Source organism: Accipiter gentilis, chromosome 26 (assembly GCF_929443795.1).
Source record: "Accipiter gentilis chromosome 26, bAccGen1.1, whole genome shotgun sequence".
NCBI classification, from domain to species: Eukaryota; Metazoa; Chordata; class Aves; order Accipitriformes; family Accipitridae; genus Astur; species Astur gentilis.
The window spans coordinates 4,098,189-4,122,305 of NC_064905.1; the positions used below are offsets into that span (position 1 = coordinate 4,098,189).

The following is a 24,117-nucleotide window of genomic DNA, read 5'->3' on the forward strand; positions in this document are numbered from 1 at the left end:
TACCACACTAGGGCAGTCTGGTGAAGCTTAGGGACTGGAGGAACATGCCGGGTGTTGGTGCAGCCGCTCACCTCCCCCACGTACCCTGGGAAGGGAACCTGCAGGTTCTGGGAGACGGTATTGTAGAGTGAAGCTGCAAAGCACGAGACAGAGCAAGGAGGTGGGAATGTTTCCCCTGCTCCCTTAAATTGTGTCACAAAGCGCTTCACCATCATTTTTACTAGATTTTGCAGAATACTGGCATTCTTTTCACCCACTACCAACATATCTATTTTTGTTTCCATACAGATGCATCTGAGGATTTTTGGAATACGCTTCTCTCCTTCAGGCATGTTTTTCAGACAGGAACAGTAAACAGAGCTTTTTCCAACCTCAGCCAGCAGAAACGCTCTTCACAGTCTCCAAAAATACCCACCGTATTTTTCCAGTTCTTTGCTTTGTTCCTTTATTTAACATATAGCCACCACAAATATCATACCTTTTATCAAAGCCACGGTGAGCACCTGAGAGGCAGCCGTGTTGTCATGGCACCTCCAGGGACTTGCCATAGCAAGGGCAGAGACACTTCTGCTGGGCAAAGCAATGACTGTTTTAGGGAACTCACATTTAGCAGATCAAAATGCCTTAAAGCATCTCTGCCCCACCGTGTAAGATGTTTTTTAACTAAAAGCTGGGTATGTATAAAGCAGATGTTACTTACATGAATAATCCCTACATGTTTGTAGCGCAAGCCAGCCGGAGACACAGTGCTCCTAGCAGAGCTTTGCGTTTGGAAGCACACGTAAGATGTCCTTTTACAGCTGGTTGAAATTTGGTTTTAGTAAGAGAGTTGTTTATCAATTTTACTTTTAAGTTGATCTCCAAAATATCTAGATTTTTTTGGTTTGGTTTGGTTTGGGGGTTTTGGTGTTTTTTTTATTTTTTAGGAAAAAAACCCTGTCTAGATACAGGTGCAAAATACAATTTCAGGCTAAAACACACCAGAGTGAGCCTAGCCTTTTCTGCAGAGCAGCCAATAGCTGGAAGCTGAAATTGTCACTTGGGCAAGAGAAGAGGCAAGTACAGGTCCCCATCATGCCTGCTTCAAACTGAGGTCTCAGCCCAGACACTGCCAGGCTGCTGCTCTGGTTGCCTCACACCCTTATCTTTCTCCTTTATAAAAACTTGGTTTGTCTCAGTTTCATCCTTCTGTGGAACAAAAGAAAATGCTGCAATATTCTCAAACCCTGCTCCATGGCTGAACAAGTTTCCCACCAATCTTTTCTGGTTCACAGGTCTTTTGAGATGAGATGGTTGCATGTGGAGATTTACAGGACACAAGGAAGCCAGGGAAAAGTGACACAGTACTAAGCAGAGCCTTAGGAAGAGCCTACCAGACATGGAGTAGCTGTGCCCATGAGCCACCGCCACAAGCTCAACCAAAGAAAGAGCTACTCGACGTCTCCTGCATCCTCTGCCTCCTCCCCCAAAGCTGAGCAACTCCTGTCCAGAGCACAGAACAGAACGCCAGACTCTCTCAAGCTGTGGGAATAAAGCCTGCTACAGAAGAGGAGAAGAGCAGTGCACTTACTAGGTTTGAAAAAATGGATTTCACACCTTCCCAGCGACAAGGTAAGAAACATGTATCGATAAGGCAAAAAAATTGTTTTGACATATCCTGCTCCTCTCTAATGGAGTTGGAGCAAGAGCCAGCCTAAGGCTGTCATCTGCCCAGCAGGCTGGCATCAGTAGCACAGTTTCAGGACTATCTGGGAGTGCAAAGCTACTGGTAAAAATACAAGACGACTATGAAGCAAGTAGCTTCTTAGACACAGTGCAGGTTACAGGAGATGAGCTCCAGCAGCTCCTCAGGCAGTGACACAACTGACATTTCCATGGGTTCCTCTGACATGAGCAACCTTTGATTCTCATACAGCAATGTACAATTACAATTACTTTATGAAAAAACGTTCAAATATATTATTAGAGGCAGGAAGAGATATCACTGTCAGTATGCAACACAAATTACACAGAAAGAAAAAAAAAGCTTTATTACACATCTCTGAAGCTTTGAATAATTGCAAAGACCATCCACTGGTACTGTTGGCTGCAAATTTGTCAGCACTGAAGTCTCTGAAAGAGACTGAAGTCTCTGAAGCACTTCAGTTCTTGGCAGAACTCAAAAACTTTGCAGTGTTCTTCCTACACCCACCTGCTCTTATGTTTCAGGCTTATGTTTTACCCTGGTGCAGGCCACAGGATCCCAAATGCAGAAGGCCTGTGCACTTCCTACCCATCTTAAAGCACCACAAACCTGCTTCAAAGGCTGTATCTTCCAGGTGACTAAACATATCGTTATGTGCCTAGATGTTAACCAGGCGCACTCACAAACTTTGGACAACAAAATCCAAGTCTGCTAGATATTCTACTATTATTTTCAGAGCAAGTTCAGGAGCTCCAAACTATAGGTGTGTTATCTAAACTACCCCTGACACCAGCTGAACTTTTTGCCCCCTGACATTTGGAGTATGTCAAAATACTTGCACTGCTTTTTGGAGAAAACACTGAAATCCAGTTCAAATGAGAAAAATTACATAGGAACATATGTTCTAGATCAGACAATGAGGATAGGAAATGCCTCGGGAAGAGTCTACGAACAAGGGAAATATAAAGATATGTCTTCCCAGGCGCCAGCTATTTGAGACTCAGGGAATTCCTGACTTAGAAGTTGCTGTCTTTGTATTTAAGAAAGCCTATTTCAACATATAGTGTACTTGGAGTTTCATTCTACTGTGGAAAACGCTCACCTAAAGAAGCAGTTGATGTTTGATGTGGAGAGCAGGAAGACAGGAACTGTCACCGAAGCTCTCATTTGCTGTCACTTGGTGTCCCCATGTTACATGAACCGGACACAAGCAGCACCGAACAATTCTCAAACTAGACATCATCTCTGAAGATTACAAGCCGATTTGGTAAGACAAGTTGAAAGGAAAAGTCTCTCTCACATTCAGAATGCTATATTAGGCATGTAGGAAACTGTAAAATTAAGGAATTAATCATTAGTATTGGAAATGTCAATTCCATGAGTGATTATATTGTATTTATGGAGACTTAATTTGTCCAATCCTGTACAAAGCAGGAACACCAAGCTCCTCCGCTGTGGTTTTAGACCAGCTCGGAAAGGTACGTTTACAAATGCTTGTTAGAGATAAAATCCAGCCCAAAACCAAGCCAGAGCACAAAGCTTTTATACCAAACACAGACCACATAAGCCCCTTCGTGAGGTTTAAGTGATCCAAAGGCTTTGGACTGGCACCCAGCTGACTCCTTCCTGGATGGCCCAGTGCTTAAAACTCAAGCAGTGCAGAAAATGCTTTTCAACAGGTTATCACAGTGGGGTATTAGTCTCGAGTTCATTACTGGTTTGGTTTTGTTGAATACTTAAAATCCCATTAAAAAGCAGAGTTCCTGCAGTGAGGAAGAAACCAAATCTGCATAAAGGTGAAGCTCGAAGCCATCTGAACATTGAACAAAGGGAGGGTGTGGAAAGAAGCAAGGACAAAAACATAAGCAAGGAGAAGAAACTTGGTGTGGAAGGGAAGCGCAGTAGTTACCGCAGACATTTGTAAAGTGGCTGACAGATTTAGAGTGCTTTGAACCCACAAGCCACTCAATACTGGCCCATGGAGGGAACCGCAAGGACAACCAGGGTCAGAAAGACTTTGCAACATTTTTGATGATTGCTGTGCTTTGAGGAAAACAGAAAGCCAGGAAAGCAATGGTAGCTGAGGATTAGGATCCCAGTGCTCGCTCTTTCTCAGATGTAATCCACCCCCTTTCCTCCAAACCACCCACCTCTGAAAGAAATCCCTGCTCTCCTGATCAGCTGCGCAGCGTCAGAGCAATGGGAAGGAGTCACAAGTTACCTCCCCACAGCAGGAACAGAGAGGTGGAAAGAGGTAAAAAGAAGACAGCAAAACATCCGAAGACTAGAAGATCAGGAATACAAAAGGGAAGAATAGGAGGGGAATCATGTTGCAGGAAAAGTAGAAATTTAAAAAGAAAGGTTTAGAAAAGAGCAGGATGTTTAAATCAAGAAGCAGTTGAAATAATCAGTGCCAAAATGCCTGGAGACCAGGCCAGAAGCTTTGGCAGCAGGACAGCACACTGGCAGAATCTGCATCAGGAATAACTTCTTCACCAGGGCCCTTTTATTATTCAAAATACAGCAGTTTTGAAGCTGGAAAACGAAGAGTAGAAAGCGTTTAAGTGCCTTGTTAAAGGTCTCCAAAGATGCCCTATGCAGATACAAGCTCACTAATCCTATAGAGAAACTACAAAGCCCCAGCTGAAGGGTGACTCTAAGCATTTGCCACAGCACAGGAAACATCCCACCACCCGAAACACTGTTTTACCAGCCTATGACCCAGTCCCCATATCTACATGGGCAGTGGCATAACACTGTCATCCTCCACAACATCCAGAGAGAAGTTTCCTTTGGTTATTTTTAGCTTTGCGAGAAAAACTGAGCTTTGACGACTGAAGTATTTGTTTCAGTTTGAGCTGCCAAGGAGATCCCCCGTTCCCTGGGCTTTGCTGCTTTTCCAGTTGGGCGAGGGGAGAGAAATGGTGCTGCACACACTGTACCTCAAGCTAAGCAAGTCACGGTTTTTAGGTATGCACCTCTGAAACTTCACTGTTTAAGGTAACTGCTGCATCCTGAGCGTGGTGCACAGGAAGGGAATAAACCGGCAGCAGAGGAGGGCAGGGAGCTTGACCCCTCACTTGACTCGTTTCACCTTTGAGACTCTGGACAAGAAGGAAATGAGATTAAAATAGATGTATCTGAAGGACACACAGAGGTGGTTGAGTTGAGGAGGAATGTTAATGCTCACATTTTTGTGTTGCCAGTCACGCAGCATCTGAGATCCTCTTCTCCCACATACACTTACACACAGATGAAATGGGAAACGTCAGACTTTGAAGTTCCCCACCTAACCCATTCCAACCTGGCTACATGATGGAAACTCTGATGCCTGCTGCTTCTCGAGCTATTTCAGACAGCCTGCACAAAACCTTCAGTAACACCCTGAGCACAGAGCCCACCCCACTGACAGCTTTTTATCCTGTTCCTGCTTTCAGAGACCGTTTCCTCCTCTTCTCAGGTGCTAATTATAGCAATAGATACAAGCCAGCAGTTTGTTGATGCAGTTTAACTACTGAAAATAAGATACAGGATCCATGCTCCACAGCCTACCAGCGATCCAAAGCTGAAGGATTTGCATTAGCAGGGAATCTTTCTTTGCACTAGCCTGAAGATGGGCTGCATAACGTAAGTCAATTTTCCCCTATATATTATAGCCATACTTAATCATCGAGGCATGGAAAACAGATTAGCATCCAGAAGGAGCACAGGTCATTCCTGTGCCCAGGCAGCTGCTGATGCTGCGGGGCTCCTGCTGCCGTCAGTCGCTGTCCCCACCTGTCCCATCTCACATGGCTTGTGACAATAATAGACCTCAAGGTTTCCGAGACCCAAACTCTCTCTTTATAAAAAGGGGTAATACAATAGCCCAGGCTGCATTGGTCGCTGCCTTTCCAGAGAGTTCCTCACCTCTGGTGCATGAGACAAAGTGCTAAGAATAACGCAGTGTGAATAGTAAGAATAAGCAAAATGCCTATCTGAGGGGTCACTTCCTTCTCCAGCTGAAATCAAAATCTTGGAGCAGCTTTGCAACCCAGGGTTTATTAGGGCCTGATCCAAAAGCTCGCACTGACTGCTCTGGGACGTGTCCTACCTGCCTGCATGTTTTTACACCCTTGTTCAACAGAAGAAAATTGTTTCCCTGCCTTTTCTTTGGCTGAGCTAGATGGACCTTTGGATTCCCTTTGCCACCTTGATAACGTTATCTGCTTTCCTTTTTTTTTTCTTTCCATTTTTCTTTCTGCATTTTTCTTTTACAGATTAATACCAAATAACTCTCCCCTTGACTAAGACTGGGGAACATACAGAAACAACATTGATACTAGAAAGTCATACCATTTTAAAATATAAATAAAAGAGTCTTGCTTCTTCCTTGGAGAAATTTTGCATGTATCCATATAAAAATACTAAGCTGGCTTTGCATAGCCCTTGCTTGTTATACTGTACTTAAATTTACAAACACATATAAACCCTGGTGAGGCAATCTTGACTGTCCTAGAGATTAATGTCATACCTAAACAAAATAAACATGTGAGGTCCTGACATCTCCTAACAGAGATGCAATTCCTTCTCAATGAATTTTCATGACCCCTTCTTCATTTTGGTCCTAACCTCTTACCATGTTCCTTAAGACAAAGCCAATCTACCCCAAAGATACACCAGACTGTAATTCAGGCTGGAACTTCTTGACCTTCTTCTCAGTCATTTCAGTCCTGGCTCCCAACAGTGGCTTCCTGAGGCAGGTTAGCTCCAGGCATGGCACTGAGGGAGTGAAAAAATGCATTTTGCCAAGGGCAAAACCCTCATTCCCTTATATTCTTTTCTCAGCTTGTCCCTGAAGGTCAGGAAGTAGTGAAACAGTGAGGGCAGCCCATCATACAAAGGAACAGTTAGGACTAGACCTTGGACTTCTTTTTAAGAGCTTAATAAAGTGAACCTTCATCTTTCGAAGGCTTAACGGCTTGAGTTCAGGCAAAATCTAATCTGCTTATTTGAAAGGATGAAAAGAGGAAGTGGAATACTCAGAGATAGGACGTGTACTTCTGAGGTTGGGTAGCTGCAAATTTTTCTCAGTATCAATCACTCCTATTCCTGCCATGCTTGATTAAAATAAAAAAGCTACAAACTAGGACAAAGATTAAAAACATTTCTCACCACAAAGGCTATATAGCAGATAGACAAGGTCTTTGGATGACAGCAATAGGGTGTTTTTTAAACAAATACCCCCCCCCCCCCCCCGCTTTTGACTTTATTAATTTATGACCTTAATTCAATAATCTTTCTCTGTAAAAAATGGTGCAGTTTCTAAGCAGCACATAAACAGCTTTCTGAGCTGTATGCACAACGATCTCGCCAACCTTGCAGTGGTACCAGGGAGCCCACCTCATGCCAGTATCCTAAGGCCATTAAGAGCAGGGATGGTATTTACAGCCTCGGGCAATGCAGTAGCTTTGCTTAAGGTGAAACTATGGATGCATCATAGTTTGGCAAGCAACAAGGGAAAATGTGTGCCCATACATCCTGTCACGTCTATAGCACGCTGATCACAGTGCCGCTATGTACTTATATTTAGGAGTATTGAGTTATAATCTGTTTAGGGAGGCAGCCTACAGTTTATACCAAAATTATTTATTAAGCATAGACGATGATTGCATTCGGCACAAACTGTACATGAAAACAACAAAATGGCTGTAGGTACAATATCTCCACACGTGCCTAAAAGTCAGTGGGGAAAGCTGATAGCTTTCAGCATGTTTACCCATATAGCAAACTGCAGCCCAGTTTTGCCAAAGCCTACAACTAGAGGATGGACAAGCACAGTCGGTAATGAAGTGGCACAGATCCTGGGGAGGGCAAGTGAGAAAAGAGCAGGGTTGAGAGCTGCGAGAGGAGACGTGGGTGTGTACAAAGAGGCAGGGCAGGAGCCCTATCAGTGTCCTCTTGCAGAAGATGGTTAGGTACTGGATGAGTTTGAAATAGATTTTGTTCAGTGGTTTAATGACTTTTTTTCTTTAATGCAATTTGCCTGGGCAATGGCTAAACCTCTACAGGCTACTGCAGGAAATCTACTGAAAAATCTACCCTCTAGAAAAACTTGCCAGGTGCTTTGGAAAAGCAGGCAGCACCAAACCCCTCCGGTTTCCAGGGGTCTTGGTGAATCCACGAGGTCGAGTTCAAAGGTTTCTCTGAGGAACACTAATCTGGATTTCACATATGCATGCAGCACAGCTGCCTTCGCCAGCTAGAAACTCGCTGCTGAACTTCACTCTGAATATCTACTGCTACTGGATTTAATCACTTGGCTTTTAATGATATACTATTTGCTTGTCACTTGCCAAAACAGTGTCTCCCTCCCACTTTCCTACAATAAAACAACCTAAACTGTTGCTGCTGACAATAGAGCTAATATTTACAATTAATTACTGAAAATATTTTAAGTTTTCTGGATCCTTCAGTGAAAGACGACAATGACAGATAAATTTACAATATAAGATGAGTCACAACAGACAAAATTCCTTGGAGAGCTGGTATCTACAGGTATTTAAATAATTCTGTAAATCATATAGACATTGTACATGCAGAAGCTCTTTTAAAACAGCTGGCATGATGATTTCTGCCTCATGCAGAAGAAAATGGATACATCAGAGTGAAGCTGTATTCCTCTTCAATCCTGCACAGGCGCCAAGGCTGATGTTGGATGATTTATCATCCCACACACTTGCTAGAACTCCTTCAGAAGACAGTAGCAGCGTGTGCTCAGTTGGGCTGGCCACACTTTCTTTTTTCATTGGGCTTTAGAAATGAAAAATGTCTTTTTGAACAGTACCTTTCAGGGAAAGAAGACATATAGGGTTCAAGAGGTTTTAATCGAGAGCAAATTTGGATTCTCCTTTCTGCCCTCTTTTCTACCAGAGAAGGAAGATATCAAAACATGCTTTGTGTTTTACACCAAACACAATATTAGCTGTAATAAAAAATAAATTAGCTCCAAAGTTTCATCGTATCTTTAAAAGTTTCCCTATCTTTTGGTACATTTTTGTGATCTGTATTAATAGTTCAAAAGGACAAAACCCTGTCCTACTTCTGCCTGCCACCCTTGCACAGAAAGACACGTCCTATTTGGCTTTAAAGGAACTTGTGGAGACTGCTAGAGGGGAAGCTCTTAAACAAAATACATTTCTACCCAGAGAACAGGGAGCACACCATTTCTTGTTATACAAGCCTCTTCCGTGCTTTCCAACTACTGTTGTTGCAACATCCCTATAAAATCAGATGCATGGGGCCCCACTCACCCTCCTTGAGCAAGAGAGGGTTTCCATTGCTTGAAATGTAAATATATTTCTAAGCTGGCTGCTAAATAAGGGCGGTGTGTTTCCTACACATCCCTAAGCGATAGTGGTGGTATACGGCAACTCTCCTGACCAACAGGGAACAGGACACCGCTTTTCAAGGCAGGTGCCCAGAGCCCAGGAGAGCCCTTGGCGGTTGCTGAGCAGCCCCTGCGTGGTGGGCGATGGGGAGGGGGCAGCAGGAGGACAGACTGCGTGCGAAGGAGCTGCAGCCACCCCCCTGCACCCCAGGCCTGCTCCCAAGGAGGTGGCAAGATAAAAGCCCTTCCCAGCCCTCTGCAAAGTCTTGGAGGAAGCTGTAGACTGAGACTTTGCTTCCACGCCTTTAAGTAGGTTACTGATACCAAGGGGAGCAAGAGCCTGTAAATTAACCTGTATGTTAATCTTCTTTCTGCCCACCTGCAATATCAAAGTGTGCAACTCCAGAATAATTGGGAAGGGACTCACTGAAGAGAGCTGCATCAGCAGGAGAGCCAGCCCCAAACTTATGAGGCTGAATCAACCTCGACAAGACTTGATAAGGTGCTGGGCAATTAGTTCATGCCTTCAAACTTTTCTCCTAGACTCAGAGGATGCTTTAAAAGGCAGGCTAACATTTTTTCCTACACTTGCTGGAGTTTAAAAGGTAAGGCTCAGGGAAAACAAGACACATGCCAGCTTGAGGTGTTCAAATTGAGAATCTTGCATATGTTTCAGCTGGGAAACAAGGAGGTTTGGGGGGCTGGATTTTACAAATCCGCATGACTATTTTGTGGAGGTGTTAAGGGTGACTAATTAGAGTGCTGCAAAAATAAAGCTATCCAGCTTATTTACAGTGTTCCCCTACACTGCCATGTGTCAGCAGGTTTAGCATCCAAAACTGTTCGCCGATAAATCCCTTCTGTAATGTGATGTCAACAGCAAACTGCATTACAGTGAACATCAACAGCAAACAGAAACACAAGTGATCTTCCTCACATTTGTAAGCAGTCTCATTGTGCAAATATCTCCTTTCCTACTGCAGCCTAATAAACATCTCTAAGATGGAAGCAGAAAACAGGTGAATACTTATCTCTGGTTTTGAGACTGAACTTATTTACAGGAATTTAAAGTCTCTACTGTTGTTCCTCTAAATTCTCTTTAATTCTGCAAATATCTTACTTATGCTTTAGGTTCTCTGCTTCAAAGCTGCACAAGCCTGCAGAGACTCCAAGCACGTGCACTTGGCTGCATGCTCCAGGAGTGCATGTCCCAGAAATGCATATGCATGAAACAAAGAACCAAACAGCAGGGAAAAGCGTTTTGCTCCATTTTCTGGAATGCCTACAATGAAAACAGAGGAGGAAAAGAGACAATTTTGGCAGCATCTCCACATTTATGTGGACCATGAAATGCAAATCAGTTTGAGGCTCTTTTACTAGTACAAGAAATATTCGGTTATCAAATGCACTGTTCTCTGGGAACCAGACCTAGAAACCATCTTAATATTAACTTTGTTAGAATTTAAGTCACACTCTGCTGTCTTTTCCAGAACAGACACAAACACCTCTATCTCTCTGTCTGCTGCTCTCTCCCCACTGCAGGTTCTTTCACACCACCTTTCACAGCAGCAAACAGGTTAAAATCCAAAATGCTATTTACTGAAAGATCAGACTCAGAAAATCAGAGAAACAGGAGGAAAATAGAAAATGTGCATTAGTTCATCCTTTCACTTAGCTTGAGGTAACTGCCAACTTGACTAAGGGTACCTTGCCCTGAATTGGAATAAGGACACTTTTCAAAATGCACAGAGAATTTAAAACATATGGATTTGAGCAGTTACTGCTGAGTTCTGTTCACTCTGTACAATATTTAATGGTAAATTACAAGAGAGATCTCAGGAAGGTGATGCTGATTTCCACGCACACATGTCCCAGCCTGGCTCTGTGGGTTCCCAGCTTTCTCTGTCTGTGCCCGCACCACACAAAGGACACACCCAAACATTCCCACTTGTTGAAGACCATAAATGTTCTCACTGGTGTCCTACCTCCACTGCCCACGACCATACCTGATTTCAAAACATCAATGCAAGAAATCCCTTCTCCTGTGCACCTCCTCCAGCTATTCAGCGTGCTGTGGGAGCCTCTCTTACCCACCCTGCAAGACTTGTTCCTCCAGATCTGCTACAGAAAAGTGCAGGCCCTCATCACATGTGAGAGGTAGAGATGGGAGACGGCCAATCTGTTGCGCTGCAATGGTGCTTAACCTGCCAGTATTACAAGAACCACCATGCTGTCCTGAGCTCCTTCAACCGCAAAGGATAAAACTGGTTCATTCTCTTCTGTCTGCATATCCAGCAAAAGAGTTCCTAAACCCAAGAGGTGCAGAGGAAATGAACTCTCCTGAACTGTTGGAAAGGGTCATAACTCCCATCATGAGACAGACAGGGAACAAACATTTCCCCTCCCACGCTGGGAAGAGACCTGTGCCTGCAGCTATCTCAGCATCATGTAAGCCTGTCCACAGCACTGTCAGCCTCTCAAAGCGCAGCCCTGAAACAATCTACAACATCAAATCTACTAGTTGCTTGCAGAAAGCAAAGCAGGTGGTGGTGACGCTACAGAAGACAGTGACTCTGGGACATCGTCTTCAAAAGTGGCCTTTGTTATTCCAGCCATCCTGTCGCTGCCACATAACATCAGTGACTAGCTGACTGAAACAGGAGTGTTGTTCCACAGTGAAAAGCTTCTGGAGGTAAATGCTGTGTCAGACTAGCTGCTTAATGTCATCCTTGCCCTTCGCCACTGGCAACAGCCGCAGCGAGCTCCTGAGCCAAATGCCTCGTCCACAGCGAACCCGTGTGCACTTCTGCCTCGCGTGGTACTCGCAGGGTGGTCTCTGTGCTGTCTGACGCTGGAAAACAGCACTCACATGAATAACGATGCCTCAGCTTTGACCTCCCACTCTCCTAAATCTCGCATGGTTGGGAGCTATCTCATAATGCTTAACAAAATACAATAAAACTAAATCACAGCAAGCAGGCAAGTGACAAGCAATTAACTTAGGCAAAACTCAACAGCTGTAACAGTTATTGCACAAAAAGGGACAGCAAGCCGGTGCGGATGACCAAGGGTGCTGACGCTCTGCAGCTTGGCAGCATCCCATTCTGGAACTGCAGACCGGCAAATCCAGAGCAGCAGGTGCGGTGGAGACACAGACCCAGCGCCTTGCACCAGGTCACAGGGAAAGCACATGGAATCAGATCTCTTACAGCATTGTCCCCACCTCATCCTGCCTCAGGAGTTTAATTTATAGGGAAACTAAGCTCTTTAAACATTGCTTTATGTTCATGGCTAACAGGACAGAAACATACCCATTAAGTAAATGAGCATGATCTGGGCAGGCTTCTGCAGGGAAGCACCTCTTCGCAGAAACACAAGGAGATGATCAAAGGCTTCCTCCTTGCCTTTTGTTCTTTCAGGAATTCAACGGAGTTTGAAACATTCTTGCTGCTGGAAAACATTATCAGGTATGCACATGCCTCTAGTATTCACGTATATTTGTTTACCTATTTTTACACATGCAATTCAGGCATATTAACTGAAAATACAGGGCCTGACCATAAACTATACCAAGCATTTTAGGGCACTGGTCTGCAGGTGGGAGCATGTCCCTCAGAAATGCCAGATGCAATACTAAAGCAGAGAAGCAAAGCTGCACCTGCGCTTCCCAGCTCTGCCAGGGCCATTAGCTTGGCCTCCGCTCTGGCACTGCTGGAGCCCGAGCAGAAAGCGAGGCGAAAGCAGTAGCACAGCAGGGTGAAGGAGAAGCAGCTGAGGCAGAAGAGGGGAGGGCTTGTGTTTTCTGAGTGATCAGAGCCTGAGAAGTCAGAGTCGGTGTGGGGATCACGGCATCACAGCCCAGCAGCTTCTAACAACTCTGTCTGGTTTTGGTACGGATGGAGGTTAAGAACGTTCACCAGCTAATTCCTCACTATCAATAATTTCCAGGCAACAGTTCTAAGGGGACACAGTTTTGCTAAAAATAAACAATGCAAAGAGACATGACAAAATCAATTCAAAGTCGGAGAGTTTCCAGAGTTTCCAAAACATCTCACAACCTCCACAGGGTAAAGGAAAGTTTCAGGTTTGGACCAAACTTTTAGTCTAACCACTAAATTGCTTTATAGGTTTTACAAACCAGCAGTACACACAACATGAGAGTACATTTGCTCCAACAGATATGGCCCCGCATTTAACTTACACACCGTTCACCGAGGTCGGAGTTGGGCTGTGGGTGACGCTCAAAATGGCACATTGCTGTGTTCCCTCTTGTGCGTTGCTGAACAGCAGCAACAACCAGTGCCCATGGAAAGCACACAGAGCGCTCTGATTTCCTGCACCACATGAACTTTTGAACTGCAAGTACTTTACCTCCATCAATAGTCAGGACAGAGGAAAAAGAAAAGGCAGCATCAGCTAAAAAAAAATGCAAATGTGGCCATGTAAAGGGCTGTAAGCTGATAGCATTACCCAGAAAATGCCTGATCAGAAAATTCCCTTTGTTTGACAGCATACTTTCCTGGAGGGCTGCGGCGAGCCACATGCAACCCAGTGCTCCATCGCGAAGGTGATTAGAAGTGATAGGGCAGTAGCTCAGCTGTACTGTCCTCAACTCCTGCCAAGTAGAGGATGCCAAATTGCAGTTGTAAATAGCCCCTTTTGATGCCTTAAAGCCCTGGAAATGAAAGGCACTTTGCTGAAAGATCAGTGTCTGATTGGCTTTCTGTCCCAGCACCAAACCTGCTCTGCCTGCGGGTCCGGTTGCTGCCTACACAAACAGGAATGGACCTTGTGAGACCAGATTTCCTTTGCAGAACTGCACACACTTGCCTTTGCCCATCGTTCAGTACGTACAAATGTCCACCCAGGCAGGATTTTCATCGTGCCCTAATGCAGCTCTGCCTAGTTGCCTACAGCCTGGCTAATTCTGTATGCACAGGACTGCAAACTAGACCTTCTGTCAGCTCACATGTTAAAATATTAGATAAAAACAAACACCATGTTACAGGGATTCCGATCCATACAAGAACATACTTTCAATTCCTGGGGTGCTAGTATCAGTTTGGGGTCACGTCTGACTCTCCCAGAGCAGCATGTAAACTAGTGTGCCAATTCAATTACACTGGCTTATTAGGATTAGCAGACAGCAATCCTCTCTGCACTGACACAAAAGTTTCCTGCTTCCCATGTTTTTCTTTTCATGCACTGCTCCCAGTTCAGACAGCAATGCTCAAGTCCCTTGAACTGTGAGGATTAAGAGTGCAAAGGGGTGCCAATGCTCCCTGCTGCATCATGGGCTTTACCTGCACACGATGAAACAGCTTTCCTAAGGGAAATCGCCCTTCCCCACAAATGCTGTGCTGGCTCCCAATATTTTGCAGCCAGGGAGCTAACAACGTTATCCTTCACAGGGCTGTGTGCGTACCCTACAGAGAGCAAGCCTCAGCTCATGCAGTTGATGAGGTAAATCAGGGTCCTTGCCTGAGGTTTCAGCTGATAATCAAAGAAATCTATGGGGCTGCTGTGTAGCATCGCTCACTAGAAGAAAGCAACAGCAGCCTGGGGAAAAAAATACCTGGGTGCTCAGCCCCGAGCTGCAGGCAGGCAAAGTTAGAATTGTTGTCAAATCATTCAAGCTCCGCTTCTGAAACTGTGCTCTGCCTAACTGGCTACAATCTTGTGAACATGGCTTGTTTCATCCATATTTTCCTGCATATAAATTTGACAGGCAGAAACATTTATCTTGTCAGAGCACTAAAAGCTCCTGATGTTCAGTACTGATCTCTGGCATGCTGTAATTCGGCTCCCCCCCTCGGAGGTCACACTCTCCCTTTCCACTAAGTAGCCTTCAGCAGAACGATGCAGGCATCTCTCGGGTTTCCTAGAAACCTGCCTCCAGCAGCACAACATGTATCCTCACAATCATGTTCTCCAGTAGCTGTTCTCAGCCACAATATAAAATGTCCTGTGCCTACCCATTGGCTTTTAGAGACCGTAGCTGTGGCCATCTATGGAAATTCTGGGCACTTCCCAACTAGCCACCCACAGAAGGAGCCTGAGGGAAGAGGGTTTTTTTGTGGAGCAAGAGATAAGCAAACACTGGTGTGTGTGAAGAGCTGCGGCTGTTGAATATGTCAAGCAAGTAATGTTTGGATTGAGGAAAGCCAAACAGATGTAGCAGAGCTCTGCCAGGAAAGGATGGCTCTGTTACCCAGTTCGTGTCTTCGCTAAAACGTCCCCGCACCACGGCCAGGCCAGGCCAACTCCCCTGCTGCCTTGGGCTGCCTCCCTCAGCCTGCCCCGCAGGTATGAGTTCAGCCTCCCGGGCCGCTCTGCTGTCCTGCGTCTGTCCGCTGGCACACAGTCCTTCCCTGCCTCCCCATCAGCCACGCTTACTGCCTGTGAACTTCGCCTCATTTCTCCTGTGGTTTGTTTGAACTCCTCAGACGAGCCCCATCGCAGCCTCCGTATCCCCATCAGTGTCAGCATGAGTTACATCCCTGTTTTCATGAACACAGTTAGAAATTAAATGACCGCTATCTGTACAGTTTTCGGTCCAAACCAAAGACATCACCCCACTGTGATGGCCACGAACACAGAACGGAGATATCTGGGCATGGCTTCCCTAATTTTTGACTCACTTATTTTGAAAATGTGGATGCAGTTTACACTTTTAACCATTTTTGATTTGCTAAGTACAATCCGTCTTGCAATAAGTTATTCCCCTTCCTTCTGGCATCTCAGAACAAATAAAAGGGGAAAAACTAAATACCTTGTTTGGAGCCCTCAATATATTTTCGTTAGAAATGCTGCTGTGCTACCATATAGCTCTAACCCGCATTTCCCAGTTGGGTAAGACCCCTGCCGTGCATTTTGGTACCTTACTGCAGGGGACGATATGGAGTACCTAGAGCATCCTGCACCTGCTGGGAGACACCTCTTTGAGGAAAAATGCAGAAGTTTCTTACCTTGCAAATAGCCATGGTGTGAGCAGCAACATGACTCAGAGACCCTAAGCAGGTACCCAAACTTTCTGCATCACTGTGCCATTACGTTCTCTGGGTAATGATTTTGAATAAGAAACACAGCACTTGGCAACTTGACATAAAAACCCGTCCGGGTCTGTCGCATGCTGTAATGGAGAAAACACTTTAGCAGTCACACTTCTCTGGTTCTAAAACTACAATAATATTACAAGCCAGTGAAGTGTTTGGAAAGTTTTGGTGAATAATGACAATATCAATTTTGATTAATGAAACATTTCAGATAAAAACCCCACACACTTAATTTTTGAAAAATTTGTAAATATTCAAGGTTTTTAATAAAGCTTAAATAAATACCAAAATAAACATTTTGATTGTAGGTTTATAAGTAGAGAAATAAAACATTTTTATTCCCCCCCAAACCCCATTTGACCAAAATCAGCATGAGTTTATAACTTGCTTTGGTTGACATTGGTCTGCTTTTTTATAGGTAAGTTTTTCCTTAAAAGATTTGTATAACCCTAACTGACTCCTGTTTACATATTCAGTGATATTAACAACTGTAAAGCTGGGAATTGCCCAAAACCTCTGTTAAGTATTAAGTTCCAAGCTTTTCACATCTACAGTGTTAAATATTTTGAATTGCAAAAATCCAAGTTCTTCCTAGTGCCCATTCCAGACATCAAATACCCAGTAATAGACACTGGAAGGGCTGATGATGATAAAAGTTGGAAGATTACCAAAACTGGAAGTTAAAAGTTGGAAAATATCTTCTGGTTTAACCTTTTGGATTACTGTGGAGCAAAAAGAAACTTCAAAGCACTGCAGCCTACTAGCATGCAAAACTGAAGTCTCTAATCACCTCTTTTGTAGTGGGATTTCATGGCTCTGCATGGATGTGCTACACTTTGAGTGGCACATAGTACCCATACTCAAGGGCAGGAAATAAGCACACACGTATGCTAATGCAACATAACATATAACACACTATGTAATCTACTTTCCTCCATCCATTTTAATTTATTCCAAACCTCCAAGCTGGGTCTGACTACAGTATTTCAGGCAGGTGCTGTATGCCTGTGGGAAGCACTCAGGGACACACATAGCTTATTTTAATTTAATCAGTGCTTTCCACTCTTAAGACCAGGTATTTGAGATCACTCTGCCTCACTGTCAGTTGTATTTACAGGGAAGCAAGCAGGATACAAAGCAAAAGGCAAGGGGAGAAATTCAGAGCTAGCAAATGCACGGGAGCTAAAGAAATTTGGGCTGAATGGTGGGGGGGGTGGGGAATGGAAGCAGCCACAAGTCCATAAGTTCTACCCACCTCTAAGCAAACCCACATCCATGCGAGCTCTGGCACAGGGCTGCTGAGGACACCGGGAAGCAGGGTGCAAACAGCTCTTGTGCCTCTGTGCCACCCATTGCAGGCACATCCCAGCCAGGTAGCTGGGATGTTTGGTACCATGACACCAAGCAGCCTCCCATGCACCTCTTTGCACTTTGGAGAAACAAAGCATTTCACGCAAAGTGGCATATTCTGAGGAACACTTATTGGTCATCACAATTTTTCCAAATTGCTTCTGATGGAGTGCTTACATCAAACAGTTTTGTTGCTGAGTGCTGTTCTGTACAGCCGTCACAAAGACAATTTCCTGGAAAAAACTGCCTGTCAGACCCTCAGTTTTCAGCGCAGGCAGCTGACCACATACCTGACCTGCCAGACTGTATCAGGTGATGATCAGAAAAAACTAGGGAGAGAAAATGAGATGTCAGTGCCGTGTATTCGTTCTTGGGCACAGCCAGGAGAAACCAAATCAGCCATTTCTTCCATTCACTCAAGCACCTGTAGGCTCAGCTCTCTGACCAGGGGGATGGATGCTCTCCTTGCTCTAGAAGGAAAACGGGTGGGGAACTGAGATCTCTCCATTAACAAAATACCCAGGACACAGGGCTGTACGGTCAGAGTCTTTAGGACACACACATTCGTTCACAACAGTGACAACTGTCAAGTTTCTTTGAGGAGCAGAAGCAACTTTCAAACCTTTTCTTTCTGCCAAACATGAACAGATTTTTGAGGGGTAAATGCAAGTCTGTTGCTCCTCCCAGATGAATTTCAAAGACCTATTGAGAATAAAGCCCTGGTAAACAGCTTACAAGAGTTATTTTGTAATGGTACGTACTGGGCAAAGTAAATACCAGGGCAGCTCAACTGCCCAAACCTATCACCTCCATTCTGCAGCTGTAGATCTAGGGCTGAACAGGACTGATTCCTTGAAACACTATTGAACCACTTTTTCTCCTTTTGAGCGGAGAAGCAGATTGTTGTAGCACAGGGAACTGAAAGGGCACAGCCATGACCGGCAATCTTAGGAGCTCAGGTCAGTCTGATATGCTTGTGAAGACTGACGAGTCAAGCAATGTTGAGTGGTTTCCTGGTAAGTAAAACACTTGAAAATCCAGCTGGTCAGACACAAAATATGATGCTTTTGGACAATAAGCCATTTCAAAGCAAACTTTCCCTCAAAACAAGATCACTATAAAAATGCCCAACTGACATTTTAAGCAAAGTGAATTCCTGCTGTTAGCTCTTGCAAAATTAAACAACTGTGCCAGGCTCCCCTTGATAGTTGAAGTTTCGGTGCTCTTGGATCAAAATACAGTTACTCACATTCAACAGATGCAGACGCCCAATTGAAAGTGGTGCTGCTTTCTGCTAGTGCAGTCAGGGTAAGAGCTGGGGCCTGAAGCTCTAAGGCCAACAACATTCGGGTATTGAGAAATATTTGAGTTTTATTTCACTTCCACTGTGCGGGGGGCAAAAGACAAAAGAAAGAGCAAACGTAGCTTATCCCTTATTCCTTGATTTTCCTTTTCTACTGTAATTGAATTGCCCACAAATGGCAGTGTAACCATCCCCACTGCACACTACCACAGAGGGATGGAAAGCAGTCAAAACAAGAAATTCCCCCTGCTTTAGCAATCTGCTAATCTGAACGTTTCCATGACAAATATGGAAATGGCTGATTCTAGCCACGAATTTGGTAATGATTGGCTGCAGACTGTAAAAAAACCATGAAAAACCTTTATTTCTGCAGCTAGTTGAAACCAGAGATGTATTTGTGTGTGCATTATCTGCTGCGCTGGCCCTCTGCCTTTTAGTGTTGTTGTGGTTTTGATTTCTTTTTCTCTAACTCATTTATTGTTTTATTGCTTATGTTTGCTGGAGGATATACAAACAACTGGAAATTCTCAAGTCCATCTTAATCTTGTATCTAAGCGCTAACTGCTTATGTACTAAGAGAGGACCAAGCACTCCTCCCAGCTTTGTTGGCGTTTGGTCCATACTGAGCTCTCAATGTTTCTTCCAGTTCCCAGTACCCTCAAGTCCTTGAATCTTTAGGGTTTTTAAAGTGACCGTAATCCCAGAGCCAGAGGGTGGGTGAGGTTGGAAGGGACCTCAGGAGATTGTCTTGTCCTGTCTTCTCCTCAAGGCAGGGTTAACCACAGCAGGTTGCTCTGGACTGTGTCCAGTGTGGTTTTGAGTATCTCCAGGGATGGAGACTCCACAGTCCCTCTGGGTGGCCTGTTCCAGTGTTCAGTCACCCTCACAGTAAAATTTTTTTCTTATATTGAAGTGGAATTTCTTGTATTTCAATTTGTGCGCATTGCCCCTTGTCCTGTCACTGGGAACCACTGAGAAGAACCTGGCTCCATCACCTCTACTTCCCTGCATCAGGTATTTATACGCTCTGGTAAGATCCCCCTGAGACGAGCCTGCTCTGCCGCTTGCTGGACAGTCCCAGCTCTCTCAGCTTCTTCCCATATGTCAGATGCTCCAATAGCTTAATATTCCTCGTGGCCCCTCAGTGGACTCAGTCCAGTAAGTCTGCACCTCTCCTGTACTGGGGAGCCCAGCACCAGCCACAGCACTGTGGATGTTTCACCAGTGCTGGGCAGAGGAGCAGCATCACCTCCCTCGACGTGCTGGAGATGCTCTGCCTAGCGCAGCCCAGGAGGCTGCGGTCCCCCTTTGCTGCGGGGACCCCTTGCTGGCTCACGGTCAGCTTGTACCCCAGGACCTCAGCCAGGCTCCACTAGGACCCCAGGAACGCTGCGCAGCTTTTCTGGTCTGAGATATAAACAAAGCAAATGTGGTAGAAAGAGGTATTATCTTTTAGTAGGCCAACTCAGAATGCTGGAAAAGGCAGACAAGAAGAATCCCAACAGTGAATGAAGTTAGAGTGCCATCAATTGAGATCAGAGGAAATAATTTCTAATGAAATGTACAAATAATCTGTGGAAATGCCCCGAGCCACTACTGAAGCAAACTGCACAAATCTCATAGACTATCCAGGGACACTCCAGTGAACAGGGAAAGCTTCTCCAGCTTTACTGATAGGATTGCAAATCTAAGATGTAGAAATCTTTATCCCGCAGGACAGGGCACGTGGCTAATAACCTGCCTAGACAAAATGCCCAATTATATTGGATTAAGTTTTCACATTCAAGCCAAACACAAACAAATGATCTCCTCCTCTACAAACCCACAACACTATCCACTCCCAGAGACAAGGTCTTGCACTTGATGGACCACTGCTCCCAACTTTAAGGCAATTTCTGTGCTACTCTTTCCTTTATTGATTCAAGCTCCCCATTTTCATTAAAACAAGGAATTAAATCTTGTACTCTTGAACAGCGCTACAATATATCCTCGAGCATTGCTGCTCCCAGCTGGAATAACTGAACCAGCCATGAGTCCCACTGCCAGCGCGCCAGACCCAGCCGCAAGCAGGGTGTGAGGGGGAGCAGTGGAAGTGGAGCCGTGTCCTACACTAGACCTGGAAGAATTCAGCACAGGCCACTTGAGCCCACTGTGCCAGGATCCACCACGTGCTTACTGATATTAACCAAGCTCTGGAAACTCCTCACCTTAGACATGACCTGTTTATTTTACCTGTTCTTAAAACAATATTCATGCATGGTTTTCGCTTCTCGTTTATTACACCAAAGATAAGTAGCTTCAGATGCACGAGTGAGCTGCTTAGCTAGAAAAGGCTACGTAAATTGTCTTCAAACTACTTGGAAGAGCACATATTTACCAAGATGACAGTGTATTTGCAGAGGGGTGGATCTAGCCCTGTTATAACTATTTCTTCAAGCCCTTGTTTTAGCAGCAGTATTTAACTCCTACATAAATCCTGAACTATTCAAATAAACACAAAGATAAATATAATAAATAATAGTAGATGATAATCTAATAATAAAATAGATAATAAACACTTTACTCAATAAAAGACACAACAATATCAAACGGAGCAGTTACACCCAGGCATCGCTGGCAAGGTGCCCTCTGGCAGAAAAGGCAACCCGCACAGCAGGCTGCATCAACAACCGTGCAGCCAGCAGTGGGATGAGTGATCCTTCCCCTCTGCTCAGCACTTGTGTGAGCACATCCAGAGCGCCGTGGCCAGTTTTGGGCTCCCCAGTACAAGACAGACGTGGATACACCAGAGCAGGGTCTAGCGGAGGCCACCAGGCAAGATGGCCTGGGGCTGGAGGAAATGCTGAAGGAACAGGTGGGCAACACTGAGGGATCCATCAGGTAGTGATGTTTGACTTCTACAAACTATTTAGCTCACAGACAAAGAATAACTTCAGATTGTATACAAGCCCAGCACATATTAGCGTGTTTCATTGCTGACAAGGTGAAGTGCTTACAGTCAGTGTAAAACACACCTACCAGCTCAGAGGCACGCGCGGCAAACATGCCGCTGTGACTTCCTTTGGAGATCTGGGAGATCCTCTGGGCATCGGTCTTGAGGAACATCTGCAATTGACTGAAATCAGCCGAAAACAGCAGTGCGTTGTTGTGTAATGCTCTTTCCTGCCAGGTAAATAGTGACTAAAAGGTGTGAAATTCTGTACTGGCTTTGAATAGAGCCAAGAAAAACAAAGGAATTTCTTCCAACTTGCTGTCTCCAACTGGGTGCCCTACTAACCAGCAACACCACATGGATAACACATCGGAGCCAAGAGGAGATAGCTCTGGGAACACAAGTTTTGATAAATATAGCTGAACAACCACTGCCAGCAGGCATCAACAAAATTGAATCCCACTGTAAATGTTCAAATGTGTGACCAGGTGCTGGATTTTTACTGCTCGTGAACTCCAACAAAAAGCAATTTCTTCCACCCACCAGAGAGTTCAGCCAACCACAAGACAACAAAGTAGCAGAGAACAGATACATTCAGCCAAAAATTATCTACCTTTAGTGGAAATCAGATCCAGCTCCCAGGTTTCTGGCAGGTGGATAAGACAGCCCTTGGTGTCACAGCAGCCACCATGGCAGCGCACTGTGTTCAGCTCTCGTGTACTTCACAGTGCCTAAACACAACTCTCACAGCTTCAGGTGTGACTCAGTGCTTAGACAATCATACAGTTATGCTTGCATTATAAATAATATCATAAACATCCCAGACGATTATACAATTATGGTTCCATTATAGCAGCACAGAAAGGTAAATTGTAAACCATGTACACACACTTCAATGTAAAATTTTATTCTACCCTACCTGTCTTGTACCAGGAAAACAGAATTTTACACTTGCTCACAAACTTGCCACAATCCAATCCCCTGCACAGCCCTTCCCCATTTCTCCTTAGAGTAATTACTTGATGTTTGATATTTCCCAAGACAATTTTTAATTTAAATTGCTAGAAAATCCATACCAACCTGCAATTCAAAAGTATAGATATGAACTGAGCAACAGATCTAGTGGAAATAGAGACCTAACCTAGAAATACTGAGAGACTGTTAAATGCAGAGGTTCTGGCAGGGAATATTTCCAAATAGCAGAAACACTTGCTGAAGTTACAGAGTCTTTCTTTCTGTTTTCTAAACAATACTCATTCTGTATGGTACGGACGTGCCCCTGACAGTGCTTTTAACTTTCTGCTCACCAGCACCCTGGAATTTTTGAATTAAGCCTGAAGGAAATTGAGCAAAGCTCAGGCAAACACTACACAAACCAGACCTGAAAAAAAAAAATCAGCATTTCACAGCTGGTACTTATAGATTTAAGGATTAAAATCCCTGGAATTGCTGCTTACTTGCTCATTTTTCATGAGCTTCTCCTCCTCTCCTTCTTTATGAAACACCCTAATTTTTTTCCCCTCTTGATAATCTTTATAAACCACGCATCATTAGTACTGCACACTTAGTGCTGGATTACTGAATATGCAACACTGACTAACAATACTTTCTGAGACAGAAACCACAAGGTATCGGGAAGAATTTGCTGTGTATCTGAATCTTATTCCCTCCTCAATAGGTTTATACAACACGGGATTTGGAAATAAACAGGTCTTTTCTGCAAGTGCTCTGCATATGGAGTCACTGAGTTTCTCATACATGCCTGTACGAAGGATTACAGTATTTCAGATGCTTTTCACCCCCAAGCCCCTCCACAGCAATTTCCTCATGCCCACACGTTTCCTCCACTACCTCGCATCCCACTCTCTGCAAATTACACCTCACATAAACATTGCTGGGTTACTTGCAAGTGGCACATGTTCATTTTCTCCTCCCTTCCTAATATAAATTTCTCTCCTAGCAAATATACAGAAGGGACAGGAAAAGCAAAACAGGAGGTCTTACCTTTTGATGGTCTTCTTTGTTTCGTTTGTAGAGAAGAGAAAGTACCCATTACAGCACCCATTGCAAAAGCTACTTGTGAGTTTTTGGGGAGGATTTATTTTGGCTGTGGTTTTTTTGGTTTTGGGGTTTTTTTTGTTTTTTTTTTTATTCTTCTCACCCCACCCCCCCACCGCCAGTGAACAAAATCTATGTGAAATGCCCCCAAGAACAAAACAAAACAGAGGAAGTCAAGAGAAGAAAGAAAAGAAGAAAGGAGGAGGGAAAAAGCAAAGCACTGCAGCTCAGCGTTCAGCAAGCGTTAAGCTTTGAGGTTTTTTTTTTTTTTTTTTTTTTTTAAGTCAACACACATGCACTGACTCACAGCCGGCTGCACTGTTATTATTCAAAACAGCTCCCCATCAAAATTTAAATGCTAGGTAG

The 24,117-nt window shown here is 44.4% G+C and overlaps 1 protein-coding gene across 1 annotated transcript in view; it reads right to left on the reverse strand.

Annotated features, from left to right (window-relative positions):
* Positions 1–23,824, reverse strand: part of KCNIP1 (potassium voltage-gated channel interacting protein 1) — a 299,265-nt gene extending 275,441 nt beyond the window's left edge. The window contains exon 1 of the mRNA XM_049829633.1: positions 23,698–23,824. Coding sequence (XP_049685590.1) covers positions 23,698–23,758 — 61 coding nt within the window. The 5' untranslated portion in view covers positions 23,759–23,824. The remainder of the gene's footprint in view (positions 1–23,697) is intronic.
* Between the last annotated feature and the right edge of the window lie 293 nt (positions 23,825–24,117).